The sequence below is a fragment of the Papaver somniferum genome, chromosome 3 (assembly GCF_003573695.1).
Source record: "Papaver somniferum cultivar HN1 chromosome 3, ASM357369v1, whole genome shotgun sequence".
Lineage (NCBI taxonomy): Eukaryota > Viridiplantae > Streptophyta > Magnoliopsida > Ranunculales > Papaveraceae > Papaver > Papaver somniferum.
Genome location: NC_039360.1, coordinates 223,424,932 through 223,437,616, shown reverse-complemented (window position 1 = coordinate 223,437,616; position 12,685 = coordinate 223,424,932). Strand labels below are relative to the sequence as shown.

At 36.6% G+C, this 12,685-nt stretch overlaps 2 protein-coding genes across 2 annotated transcripts; both read right to left on the bottom strand.

The window, feature by feature from the left end:
• Positions 1–1,352: 1,352 nt before the first annotated feature.
• LOC113360710 lies at positions 1,353–7,027 on the bottom strand. Its single transcript, XM_026604182.1, has 3 exons — positions 6,827–7,027; positions 2,013–2,307; positions 1,353–1,876 (listed from the first exon to the last, which is right to left on the bottom strand). Exons 1-3 carry the CDS (start codon positions 7,025–7,027, stop codon positions 1,353–1,355), a joined length of 1,020 nt encoding a protein of 339 aa, XP_026459967.1.
• Positions 7,028–8,511: 1,484 nt separating this feature from the next.
• LOC113362154 lies at positions 8,512–9,794 on the bottom strand. Its single transcript, XM_026605124.1, has 4 exons — positions 9,737–9,794; positions 9,376–9,630; positions 9,136–9,286; positions 8,512–9,056 (listed from the first exon to the last, which is right to left on the bottom strand). Exons 1-4 carry the CDS (start codon positions 9,788–9,790, stop codon positions 8,512–8,514), a joined length of 1,005 nt encoding a protein of 334 aa, XP_026460909.1. The 5' UTR covers positions 9,791–9,794.
• Positions 9,795–12,685: the final 2,891 nt, after the last annotated feature.

Sequence of the window (12,685 nt, the reverse complement as noted above, 5' to 3'; positions counted from 1 at the left end):
AAACCTCAACATTTCCATCAACAACACAACAGATTAAACCTCAACATTTCCATCAACAACCAATCTTAAGGAAATCAGTAGCAATAAGTAAAACAGAAAATTCAAATCCAAATCCCTAAAACAGAAACAAACAAAACAAAAGTGCAATAAGTATGTAAATAGACCTGAACCACGAGCTATTAACTGCAAATGTTTAATAAATGATTCAGCTAAACCATTTTGTGTATGAACATGAGCTACAGGATGTTCAACATCAACACAGCAGACAAACATTATGCATCAAATGTTTGTGATGTAAATTCACCAGCTCCATCTAGCCGAATATACTTTATACGAAAATCTGGGAAATGTGCACGCAACCTAATTACTTGGGCGAGAAGCCGAGCAAATGAAATATTTCTTGTGGATAAGAGACAAACATGTGACTATCTAGTAGATGCGTCAATTAAGACCATAAAATACTTAAAAGGTCCACACTGAGGGTGGATAGGTCCACATATGTTTCCATGGATCCTCTTAAGAAAAGTTGGCGATTCAAGAAAAACTTTTGTTAATGACGGTTTGAGGATCAATTTTCCCATAGAGCAATCAATACAATTCATATTCGTAGTTAACAAAAGATTCTGGTTCTGCAAAGGATGTCCTTCAGAGTTCTGTACTATTCTACCCATCATGGTAGATGTTGGGTGTCCTAGTCGGTCATGCCAAAGCTTGAACATTTTTGGATCATTAAACTTCTGGTTTATGATACTATAAGATTCAATAACTTTGATTGTTGTAAGATACAACCCAGAAGAGATAGCTGCAAGCTTCTCTACAACACGTTTCTGAAGTGTATCAGATAATGTGATACATAAGTACTCTGTATTATCTTCACTTATTGTTTCTAAATGATATCCATTTCGGCGAATATCTTTGAAACTTAACAGATTTCTCAAAGATCTCAGGGAATACAAGGCATCACTGATTTTCAATTTTGTACCTCCGAGTAAGATAATATTGGCTCTTCCGGAACCATCTATTATATTTGTTGAACCAGAGATAGTGTTTAGTTTTGCCTTATATCCTTTTAAATCGGTAAAATATTCATTACTTCGAAATATTGTATTAGCCGTTCCGCTATCTACCAAACAAATATCTTCACCGTCAAGATTAATTTCTGATAGATTACTTCTGGAATCCATACCTTTCACAACAAATATAATACATGAACAACATAAATTTAATAAAACATACGTCGTATATTAAACATGTAATTATACACACAAAATATAGTATACAAACCAAAATACAGCTTAGAACACACATAACTATGTTACAAGATTTACAAAATTCACAACTAGTATACAAAACTAGTTAAGTTCTTCATCATCCGACTTATCAAGAAAATCAGATATGTCCCACTTCTCTTCTTCTGACTTTTTAAGAAAATCAAAGTCTAAGTGGGGAGAACTAGTAGAAGCCTCATTGGTCTCTATAAGATTTGTCTCAATATCAACTACGGGTCGCTTCAGGGATGCTTGATATAGATTAAAAAGATGCTTGGCAGTATGACAGGTACGTGACCAATGACCAGTCATACCATAACGGTAATAAACATCCTTCTTGTGCTTTATAGGTTTGTCAGACGAATCTTTTCCTTTATCTGGCTTCTGCTCTTTCTTCGGGGTGCCATCTTTACACTCTTGGTGGTTTGGCTTGAACCTTGAATTCTTGTGTTGGTTCTTTTTATTACCACGACTATGTTTCCCTTTACCCTTATTATTACCCCGTACACTACCATTGGTAGAACTCGTTGTCGCATGTGCTTCAGGCACAGAAACAGAGCCCACGAGACGAGATTCATGATTTCTCAATAATAACTCATTATTCTGTTCTGCAACAAGCATACATGAAATTAACTCTGAGTTTCTTAAAACGACGCTCTCGATATTGTTGCTGCAAGACAACAGTCGAGGCGTGGAAAGTGGTAAAAGTTTTCTCGAGTAATTGTTCATCGGTAACATTTTCACCACAAAATTTCAGCTGTGAAATGATTTTAAACAATGCAGAATTATACTCAGAAACAGATTTAAAATCTTGCAAACGTAAATTCAACAAATCATTTTTGGCTTTAGGCAGAATAACCATCTTCAGGTTGTCATATTTATCTTTCAAGCAACTCCACATAACCTCAGGGTCCTTAACAGTCAAATATTCTGATCTTAACCCGTCATGGATATGATGACGAAGAAAAATTAAAGCCAATGCTCTATCCTGTTCGGATGCCGCATTTCCCTCTTTAATTGCGTGTGCAAGATTCTTGGCCTGGAGATGTAACTCCGCATCCAGAACCCATCAAATATAGTTGTTACCAGAAATATCTAAAACTGCAAAGTCTAGCTTAGATAAATTTGAAGACATAACGATAATATAATAGTTAAAGTTACCTTTTGCTTCGGAAAAATTTGACAACACCTAATTTACCAGAACCAATAATAATCCAAAACTCGAAAAAAATAGAGATAATTCGTGTTGATAACGTGTAATAATAAAACAACTAATTATATTAGTTAAGTATTAATGCTAGATAAACTCAGATATATAAGAGAGGAAAAGAGAGTTTCTATTCAACTTAGAAAATAAATAGGATACAAAAAGGTAGCCCCAACAAGCTTATTTATGAAAGTCTTGAGCTGGTGATTTCATAGCCACCACATGACAAGATATGTCACTATGCATGTTGTAAAAGCATGCGGTGAAAACAAGCACTAGGTTTTGTTGTTGGCTTCATGTAAAACTTTGCATGCCAAAGTACACCCAAGTAGGAAGGTGTTAAGCTAGCATGTGAGTCATCATGACAGTGGATATACACCAAATTAATAATCTGTATCATAGATTATTAATTACGTATTATTTGGATTAGTATTGGAGATTTTAATTGTATCTTGCGATTTGGGAAGAAATATTGTATGACCCCTAACTAAAGGTGATCATTTGGCTCGTAATCTGCGAATTTAACCGGGATCAATCGTGTTTTTGCGGATGGATGCCCGAACCGTTCGAATTGGATGCGAATGGCATTTTTGAAATCCAACGGATTACGGATCAGGCCCGGATGCAACCTTAAAAATTCGTCGGACATCTAGATCCGTTAAGGCTAAGTTCTATGATATGCTAATCTAGCATCTAGATTAGCAGTCCACGTCAGCTAAGACTACCTCCTAAGTCCTATGGGAGTGCTAATCTAGCAGCTAGATTAGCGGTCCACGTCAGCCCATCGCTGTTTGTTTCAGCGTTTTAAATCTCAACCGTCGGATTAAAAAATAAATTGCACAAGGCTGACCCATTCAGCGAAAAGGTGATTTTTGTAGCGCTAAACCATTCAGCGCTACTATCTCGCTGCTAGTTCAACTGCGAGGAAATGTTAGGAGAGAGAACTAGTGTTAACAAACAGACAACATTTTTTTTTTGAACTGCAACACTTTTTGGATAATCTAGCAACTCAATCTAGCCCATAGGACTTATCATAAATTAAGGGTATTTATATAGTTCTAGAATATAGTACGAATCATTTAGGAATTATCAAGGTGTTTACTTGGAGTATTGTCCATGGCATTTTTAGATTTGTATACATATATAAGATATGTAGGTTTTATAAGGAGTCATTTGTGTTGGCTATTGGATCATCCGCATCCAATCCGTCCATCCGTGCGTTCATTGGATGCAAATCCGTTAGATGCTGGATTGGATGCCGGTGGCAAATTCGAAATCCGTAATGTATTGGTTTCGCTGCAGATGAGGTGAAAACTAGTCCATACCGGCCCATGCTCACCCATACCTAAAAAAGTCTGTAAATAATTTTTGAAGTTTGATGAGTAATAATGGGCTCGTCGAATTTAATTCTATTGGAAAGAAATATACATGGTCAGAGTGGGGTTCGCAAAATTGTTTCTAGATTGCATTGTGCCATTGTCAATGATGCTTGGCTCATGAAGTTTAAGAATTGGAGATGCAAAGATTTAGTGAGAATTGTGTCCGACCGTTTTTCCTTTATTGGTTTTTCTTTTGCCAGTCCAAGACCTCGGAGGGTTCCTTTTTGTATTCTTAGGATGTGGTTCACTCATCCTAATTTTATAAGATTGGTGAAAGAAAATTGGCAGCTTTTATTGAGGGGGGATGCCCTTTTATTTCTGTTAGCAAATTGAAAATGCTAAAGGATGCTTTGAAGTTATGGAATAAAAATGTTTTTAGCAATGTAAAATTTAAAATTAAATGACCTGAGCTGAAACTAGAAACCGAAAATAACCTTCTTGATTATGATCCGACTGATGAGTTACAGTGTACAAAGGTTACGGATGCAAGAAAATTTGTAGATGAAGTTCGTACTAAGTTTGTAGTTATGCTTAAGATGAAGTCGAGAGAAACTTGGATAGAAGATGGAGATCAAAATACTCGCTTCTATAATCGATAATAAGTTGTTTGACATTGAGCAAGCGAGCATTTCTGATGAGGAAAGTACTTTTATGAATGCAATGCCTAGTGTTGAATAAATTAAGAAAGTAATGTTTGATTTAGGAGCTGATAGCGCGTAGGGGGAAGATGGTTTCTCTGGCATTTTTTTAGACACTGCTGGGATATGATTTGTTAATCATACAAGCACTCTAAGAGTTTAGCCAAAAAGGCTTACCAAGAAACATACAAAACTATCTAATGGTTCTAAGGCCATTTATGTTTCTATATCTTTTATTTTCTATCTTTGACATATCTAAGGATATACTAATCCAATAAGTAGATTCTATCGTCCGTTGGATAGGTCTAATGTATATCCGCAGCTTTGTAGAAGAAGCTAAAGGCTAATTCGAACCATAAGTGGTCCAATACATCAAAATAGGAACACTAAACTTAAACCCAAGTCCATTAAACAAGCCCATTACACAAGGTCTGGTTCACTAGGGTCAACTAACGGTCTCTAACAGTCAACATGGTCAATTAACGGTCAACATCCAAAATCAGGACAATAGCCAAAGTCTAGTCTGATCAAGTCAAGTCAATGGGTCAAACCCTGGTAAGGGTCAACTGGTCAACCATTTGGTCACATGAGTCAACTCAGTGAGTTGAATCTGGTTTAGACTGAGCTAACTCAGTCAAATGATCTAAGTCAGGTGAGTCAGCTATACTGACTGGAATGACTAATATGCCTAAGTCTCAAGAATAGAGGTTCATATAATCACTATACAGTTAGTCATAACGGTCTCTATGTAGTTGTTATTGCAGAACTGGAGTTGAAGGTGGAAGTAGTAATGAAGTTATGATTGGTTTGTGGTGGATATGGTGTTATGAGTTGTTGGGGGATGAAATGATTGGAATTGGGTCACAACTGGTGTTGATGCTGATTGTGGTGTGTATTTGTTATGTAGTTAGGACTTGAGCAGTGGTGTTTAACTCAGTGCATTGAGATGAGATGTTTTGGGTATTGAACTGGAATGGATTAAAGCATACCAGTATTTGGCTGCAGTTGATGAAATTGAATGGGCGAGAATGGTGGAGTTAAAGTGTCGAATGTTGCGTGAGATGGTATTACAATTAATGAGAATGGTTGTTGGTGTTGGCAATGTTGAACTGGAATAATGGTTGTATGTTAAAGATCTATGAATTTCAAGGAAGTTTTGGCTCAATTATCTCAGTGAGCTGTAAAATACAAGTACGGCAGTGGTGATCTAATGGAGCATGAAAGGACGGTTGTAGCATAGTGGTGTTGAGTACTGTTGTGTGTTGGTTCAGAGATGGTTTAGATCAATCATAAATTGCTGGGAGATGAAGAAGATTCCAAATGGTACAATTCTAATTTCATTGTATCGGCCCTAAGAATAATGTGTCTGATGCAATTAAAGATTTTAAGCCAATTGTCCTTATCAATTTCTTTTTCAAAATCTTTACTAAGATTTCTTGCTACTAGGATGGATAAAGTGTTAGGAAACTTGGTTTCAAATGAGAAAGTGGCTTTCATGAAGGGTAGAAGTATTCACGAAAACATCTCTTTAGCCTTTGAGAGGATTAATGAAATTGGGTTGATAGAAAGCATGACAATGTTGTACTAAAGCTATATATTTTTTAAGCATTTGATATAATTAGTTGGGACTTTGTGACGGAAGTTTTTCGCAAATATGGTTTCTCTGAATCATGGTGCAGTTAGATTCTAAACATTTAGCACTCGACGAGAATTTTAATTTTAGTTAATGGTAGTCCTATAGGTTTTTTCAGTGTTACTAAAGGTTTTCGACAAGGTGACACCCTTGCACCTTTGATTTTTATGTTTATTGAGGATGTTTTAAGCTGAAACTCGCTAAACTGTTTTCCACTAAGAGTATGAATATCACAGTTCGCAATAAAGATGTTTCCCCAATACACCTTCTTTTTGATGATGACATCTTATTTTTTTGTAAAGGCAATTAGCATAGTCTGAATATCCAGATAAAATGCTGGGAATGTACCAATGCGCTGCATGCCAGACAGTTAACATATAAAAGAGTAAATCTTATTATGGTGGTGGTTTATACTCTAGGGGAAGATACATAAAATGTTTAGGGTATGGAGAGAGCTATTTATCCTGAAAAGTAGTTGGGTGTTCAAGTCGGGCCATGTACTGTGCGCAACATATATGTCATAGAAGATAAAACGCCTACTGTTCCAGCCGGGCAGGCCATGCCTCCCTGATACGCCACTATGATCAAGAGTGACCGAGTCTTAAAGTTTCGTTTCTAGCTTCGCAAACGCATGTACATTTAATTTCCTTTGCAAAAATGCTTGGCAAGCATGATGCATCTTCCACAGCTTTCCAACTTACCCTTATTTTGCGAAGGTAAAAATCCTTGAAGGCTAATGATGATGCGTTCTTGCATGCATCAGTGGCTTCCGAGTGCAGTCCAGGCATGAGGCATGCCTTAGAATGGTACATAGGCAATTGCAAGCCTATTTCCACATCCTTACTTTGCTTGGGCATTGAGATGAAATGTATGCAGTTATCTTGCTTGTGGCAGAAGTGCATTAGCCAGGCTCATGCGGTATTTTCTTTGCATTATCCCTGTGATGCCAATGGCTTATGCAAGCTCTCCCTTACTTGCGTACTTGTTAGTCTCCTTTCCTGGCCACTCCTGGTGCTCAATTGGTGAATGTCTACTTTGAACGGTTTGATATATAAGCAATATGAGCTTCTAAAAAATAGAATGCAATTACCTCATCAAGTATGGCAAAAATCATCTTTTGTATCACATTTGTCGAGCCGATGATATGATCTATTTTGGTGCCGTAATCACCTCGTAATTAGATGATATGAGTGACAGGGTGTTGGACCATCACTGCTGCAACTCATTGCGACTGTCTACGTACCCTTGCGAGGAATGCCTTTTTTGTGAAAAATAAATAAATAAAAGTCCTCAAATGTACCATGAAGAAAAAGAAACAAGAAATGTTGTTACGTAACAAGTTGTGTCTAATGCGATAGAATCCACTTAAATCATAATTGCATATCTCTCCCAAAGTTAGCAAAAACAACTTCCTTGGTTTAGACTTTAGGAATCATTTGACAAAAGCTAATTCTTAAGGGGGATAACCATAACCTAGTCCTTGTTCTCCCATTGTGATCCGCTGATATATCAAGTGTTTCCCCCAAACTGATTTCTTTTTTCCTTGCTTAATAATATAAAAGTACACTGGATGATAATATCTAAAAACAACAATTCCAAAGCGACAAGAAAATTATTCGTATCCTGAAAATGCCAAATTCCCAATCACATAAGTTAAGAATATAAAGATTTCAGCGTTGTGCATTTCATCCACAAAATCTATGGATAAGAGTAAGACAATAAGTTGTTGCCAAGATGTATGGAATCCAGACGAAACAAATAAACTCTTTTCCACATACACTAGTTCAAGCAATGACACAGTCTCGTGACTTGATAGCATCACCTCCATCAAGCTGGACCGCTTCTAAGGACCACGACTTGACAGCTCCTACAATGTGAGCTGGATTTAACCGATTCAACAAACAAATTGAGTTTATCTTCATGCATAAAGGGAACTTTTAAGTGCCGGTTTAGAAGATATTTTTAGGACTCAAATTTGATTCCCTGACATTTTAGAGGGAATCAAATAAATTTCTTATTTCCCGGGCTTTCTAAAAATACTGGTAAGAGCCATACCTTTTCGTTTTTTTCCCCCGAGTGAGGACTGTTTATTCATACTGCGTAGATCGCCTAAGGTTGAACTCCAAAAGGCGAAGGCGTTTATTCATACTGCGTAGTCGCCTAAGGTTGACCCCCAAAAGGTGTTTATTCATATCGCCTAGTCGCCTAAGGTTGAACGGGTCTCCACAAGAAATTTATTCATTTTGTGTAAATCTCCCAAAGGCTGAATCATTCGTTGTACACGGCTCAGGAGTTAAAGAGGCTAATACAAAAACACCAGTATTTCTACATACAAAAAAAAAAAAAAAAAAAAAAAAAAGGCGACAAAACAAAGCAAAGAAACCGGTTAAACCCAAGTACCCTTCATGAGGGGCTTGGTCGAAGCAGTCTCACCAAAAGTCTTCACCAAATCCGAGCACGAAACATCATGACTACCTCCAGCTTCGCCTATTTCCGTCTTCAACTCTAACCCCAGTTCTTCCTCAATATCATCCGACGCAGATATCAACAGAAACTCGCATCCCTCGTAGTTGAGAAAATCCGGCGGATCTGCCGAAGAATATCGCAGTTTCCCAAACTGTCCTTGCAGATGCGCAGGGAATGCTGCTCTTCTTTTGGTTTGAAGTCCGCCAAATCCACCACCACCACCACCTTGCGGATTATGTTGATCCGGGTTCTTGATCTGAATAAGAAAAGAACCTTCGCGTTCTATGTTGAGAGATTCTTGAGGTTCATTTTTCTCGTCTTCTGGTGGGAATTCGAGTTTGTAGATGAGATGGGTGTGAGTTTTCTTGCCTCCTGGCTTATGCCGTAATATGCGATAGATGCCTTCAGCTAGTGCCCGTGCTGGAGAAGTATGCCGATGTCCTCGTGTCGCTGTATCATATTCCTCTGCAACATAAATAACGAGATAAGTAATGGCGCATGCACATGAGAGTATAGTCTGACAGACTATGGGTCTTGTATGCACCTCCTTTTAGCGCAGTCTTTACGTCGTCTATTTTGGTGGTGACCATCTCCACAAACCCCCAATATGGTCTACTTCTCTTGCTAGGATCTGGCAGACTCTTTTTCCCCATTACTATGAACCTCAACAGCACATCTTTCTCAATATTTACTTCCTTCACATTTAGACGCGGTAACTCATCACTAAGTCAAATAAACCAAATAAATAAATAATAAATCTTGTATAAATGTAAAATTTAATTACCTCTTCACCATGACCACCTTCACTACCCTTGATGTCACCACCTTTCTTACCGGAATCTGACGATGATGATGACCCTTTTCCACCTCCGGCTTTGCTAGCACCTTCCTTACCGGAATCTGAAGACTGTTTCTCTTCGACAGTCTTTTCACCGAATTCCGGCCTAAGCACTATGTACAAACGTTGGACATCGTCAGGACTATGTGCTTCATCTTTGTTCACCTTTGGTCTGTAAAAGAAGAATATTTCCCCTCTTTCCTACAAGATTTACTCATGCATTAGTTCAACAAATTAACTATAAGATACAAGATGATGATAATATCGTTAAGAAGAACATAAATAGATCAAATATGAAAATATATACCTGAATTTCAACTTGGGGTTCATCTTTGGTCTTCACTTCTTTTCCCTGTCCCATTTTCCTATCTGGTTTTCTCTTCCAAATCAAGGTCACTAAAAACTTGTAAACTTTTATGATAGGAAATTTAGTCTACTTAAAAAACTATTATCATCAGTCTAGTCAGTTGGCAACAAAAAGTTTAAGACGTGCAATGTGGCGAACTCAAATCCTACGTGTCAAGACAACAATCTACATGTCGCGGTTAAAATCCAGATGTCAAATTACTAAAGCCCACGTACAAACCGAATTCATCATTCCCTAATGCAAGATGCTCTCAAGGCTGATAAGCAAAACCGACAGTTGGAGAATATATACGAACACTCATTTTTGTTTAATTTTAATACAAATCTGACGGTTGGACTTTGAAAGAGGATTGAATATTGAATTGATCTTCTATTATATATATATATATATATATATATATATATATATATATATATATATATATATATCAGTAGCTGCAGCAACATTCACACTCCACAATAGGAGAACCTTGGGCGTTTGTAAATTTTCTGCAGTTTTGATTAGTAATTGAGCTGCGCAATCCTTTGCATTTACTCTCGCACCAATTAGTACAACAGTCGCAAACAGTTGTTGGACCGCATAAAATGGTTTGGTAAATGTCACCACGTCCACATATCTCTCGCCCAGCCAGTGACGATGTCATGATGACCGGAGTTAATTCCCATTTAGCAAATGCCGTCTCTACAAAACATTTCAGCAATTCATACTACATAAATCTTTATAGACAACAACCAGTAAGACCAAAAAAGAAAAACTAACAACCAGTAATTAGTTATGTACGTACGGTACCTGACATGCTGGCAATTGCATAGAGGAAGACAACCAAAAATGAAACCTTGGTTGCCATCGTTGAGATGAATATTTAGTATATGTTTGTCTGGTTTTATGGGATGCCATATGAGAGAACTACTTATAGCAATGCTACAAGTCCACAGCTTTCCTTGCATTAAAAACCAAAACATAGCAAAAAAAAAAAATTAAAATGGATGAGTTTCTACAAACAGTGTGCCCAACACATTTTCTTCTTATCCTTCCTTGGCACAAATCTAGCGTGATTCACGACGCCTTTTTATATATCCTACACCAACATGTAATATGTCCGTGTACATATTCTTTTATGGGGTAGGCATGGTGTATACCAGGGCCACCTCATGGGGTAGGCAGTCCAGGCAATTGCGTAGAGCCCAAATTGTAGGGGCCCAACATTCTTCTTTGTTAAATAATTTTGTCACAGTTATTTGCATTCCTTAAATTGCAACATATATACTGTCACTAATTGCTTTTCCGTTAGATCACACTTTTCAATTTTAGATGCCAATTTTTGGCCATCTTATGCCAAATTACAAATGTAGAACCCAAAATATAACATGAAAAACTCAACAAATAGATAAGATGTTTGGCCTCCAAGTATTGCTTTCGGTCTATAAATTTATCTTCCCATGCATTCACCGTGTCTCTAACCTGGTAACAAATATAAAAACTCTATACTTTGAGTTCGCGTTGCGTACTGAAAATTCTAAGATGGGCCTGCAATTGCTACTGAAATATTTTTGTTTTACGAAAAAGGATTTCGTTTACGTTAATAATTAAAATATACAATCTAGAAAAGAAAAAACTCAAATACATGCTAAACTTATTTTGTGATTAACAAGACAATTTTTTGTGTGTTTTTATCGAACGATAAAAAAGAATATATGCATTTCCCTAGATGGAATATACATGAATAAAAAAAGAAGAAAAAAAGATTCTACCAAAGAAGTGAGAGTTCTTTTATAATCGCTCTAGCATTCTTTCTTTCTTTTATTCAGGAAGCTTGGATGGCTACAAATGGTTTGTCCCTAAGGATTACATCTTCATTAAAGGAGGAATAACCTCATCATATTCGAAAACAAACATGGTAGTTCTGGATTTTTTTGCCAGGAAATCGGTTACACCATTTTTAAATATCCTAACAAGACTAAAAGACCAACCAACATGACTTTCCAAAATTAACTTAATGTGAAGAGTTAACCCGTAATTCCTCCAATTAACATATTATATATGTTCATTGACAGATTTTATTAAAGCCTCACTATTAGATATTCTCGGATAGAAATATAGAGATCACAATAAACAAATACAGATCTTCTCAATCACAATCAACAAACACAAAAACCATAAACCTAAAATCTACAATCCTGTGCAGATCTTTTATCTAAAAGATAGAGATGTTCATAATCATCGTGAGAAATTGCACCATCCAAAATCAATACTTTGTAACATCCAATTGGTAAAATTATTAAACCCCCAAATGTTGAAAAAAAATCGTTTCAGGGAACAATGAATGAAATACCTTAGATGAAGATAACCCAGATGCATTTCCAAAATTATGAATCAGTGCCAATATTTCTATGAGAGATTGATTAAACTCAAATCTAAGCTTAAATCGATGATCACAAAAGAATTGATTGTTTCATTGTTGCCGATGATAAAGTTTTTTGCAGCGGCATCTCGAAGTTTCCGCAGCTCAAATCGATGGAATAGAAATGGATGGAGCGGAAATGAGAAATGGATGGAGATGTATCTTAGGCTCTCAGTTGTTCCCGATGTATTTTTTCTCTCCTAATTTTCAGACATATTAAAAGAAAAACAAACTAATTTCATTGATTTTAATTTTGTTTTCTGATTTTTGGTGATTAAAATGAAGAGTTATAATGTGAAAAAAATGTTGGAGAAAAAAATGGGAAGAGTTGGGATGCTGGGTATCCCTTTAGTGTGAGAAGAAATTGGGAGTTAGTATTAGTAATAGAGGCGCTAATAGTAATAAGAAATAATAATAATGTGACTTGGAAATTTAAGTTGAGGATAGGAAGGTAATTGTACACAACACTCCCGAAACTCAGTAACAGA

Excerpts from the sequence above, each read along its gene's own strand:
- LOC113360710 (XM_026604182.1), bottom strand. The coding sequence starts at position 7,027 with ATGCACTTCTGCCACAAGCAAGATAACTGCATACATTTCATCTCAATG. Across the intron at positions 2,308-6,826 it reads TTTACCTTCGCAAAATAAGG|GCCAAGAATCTTGCACACGC; the intron begins GTAAGTTGGAAA and ends TTACATCTCCAG. Across the intron at positions 1,877-2,012 it reads TTCACAGCTGAAATTTTGTG|AACAGAATAATGAGTTATTA; the intron begins GTGAAAATGTTA and ends TGCTTGTTGCAG.
- LOC113362154 (XM_026605124.1), bottom strand. The coding sequence starts at position 9,790 with ATGGGACAGGGAAAAGAAGTGAAGACCAAAGATGAACCCCAAGTTGAA. Across the intron at positions 9,631-9,736 it reads AACCCCAAGTTGAAATTCAG|GAAAGAGGGGAAATATTCTT; the intron begins GTATATATTTTC and ends TAAATCTTGTAG. Across the intron at positions 9,057-9,135 it reads AAAGACTGCGCTAAAAGGAG|AGGAATATGATACAGCGACA; the intron begins GTGCATACAAGA and ends TTTATGTTGCAG.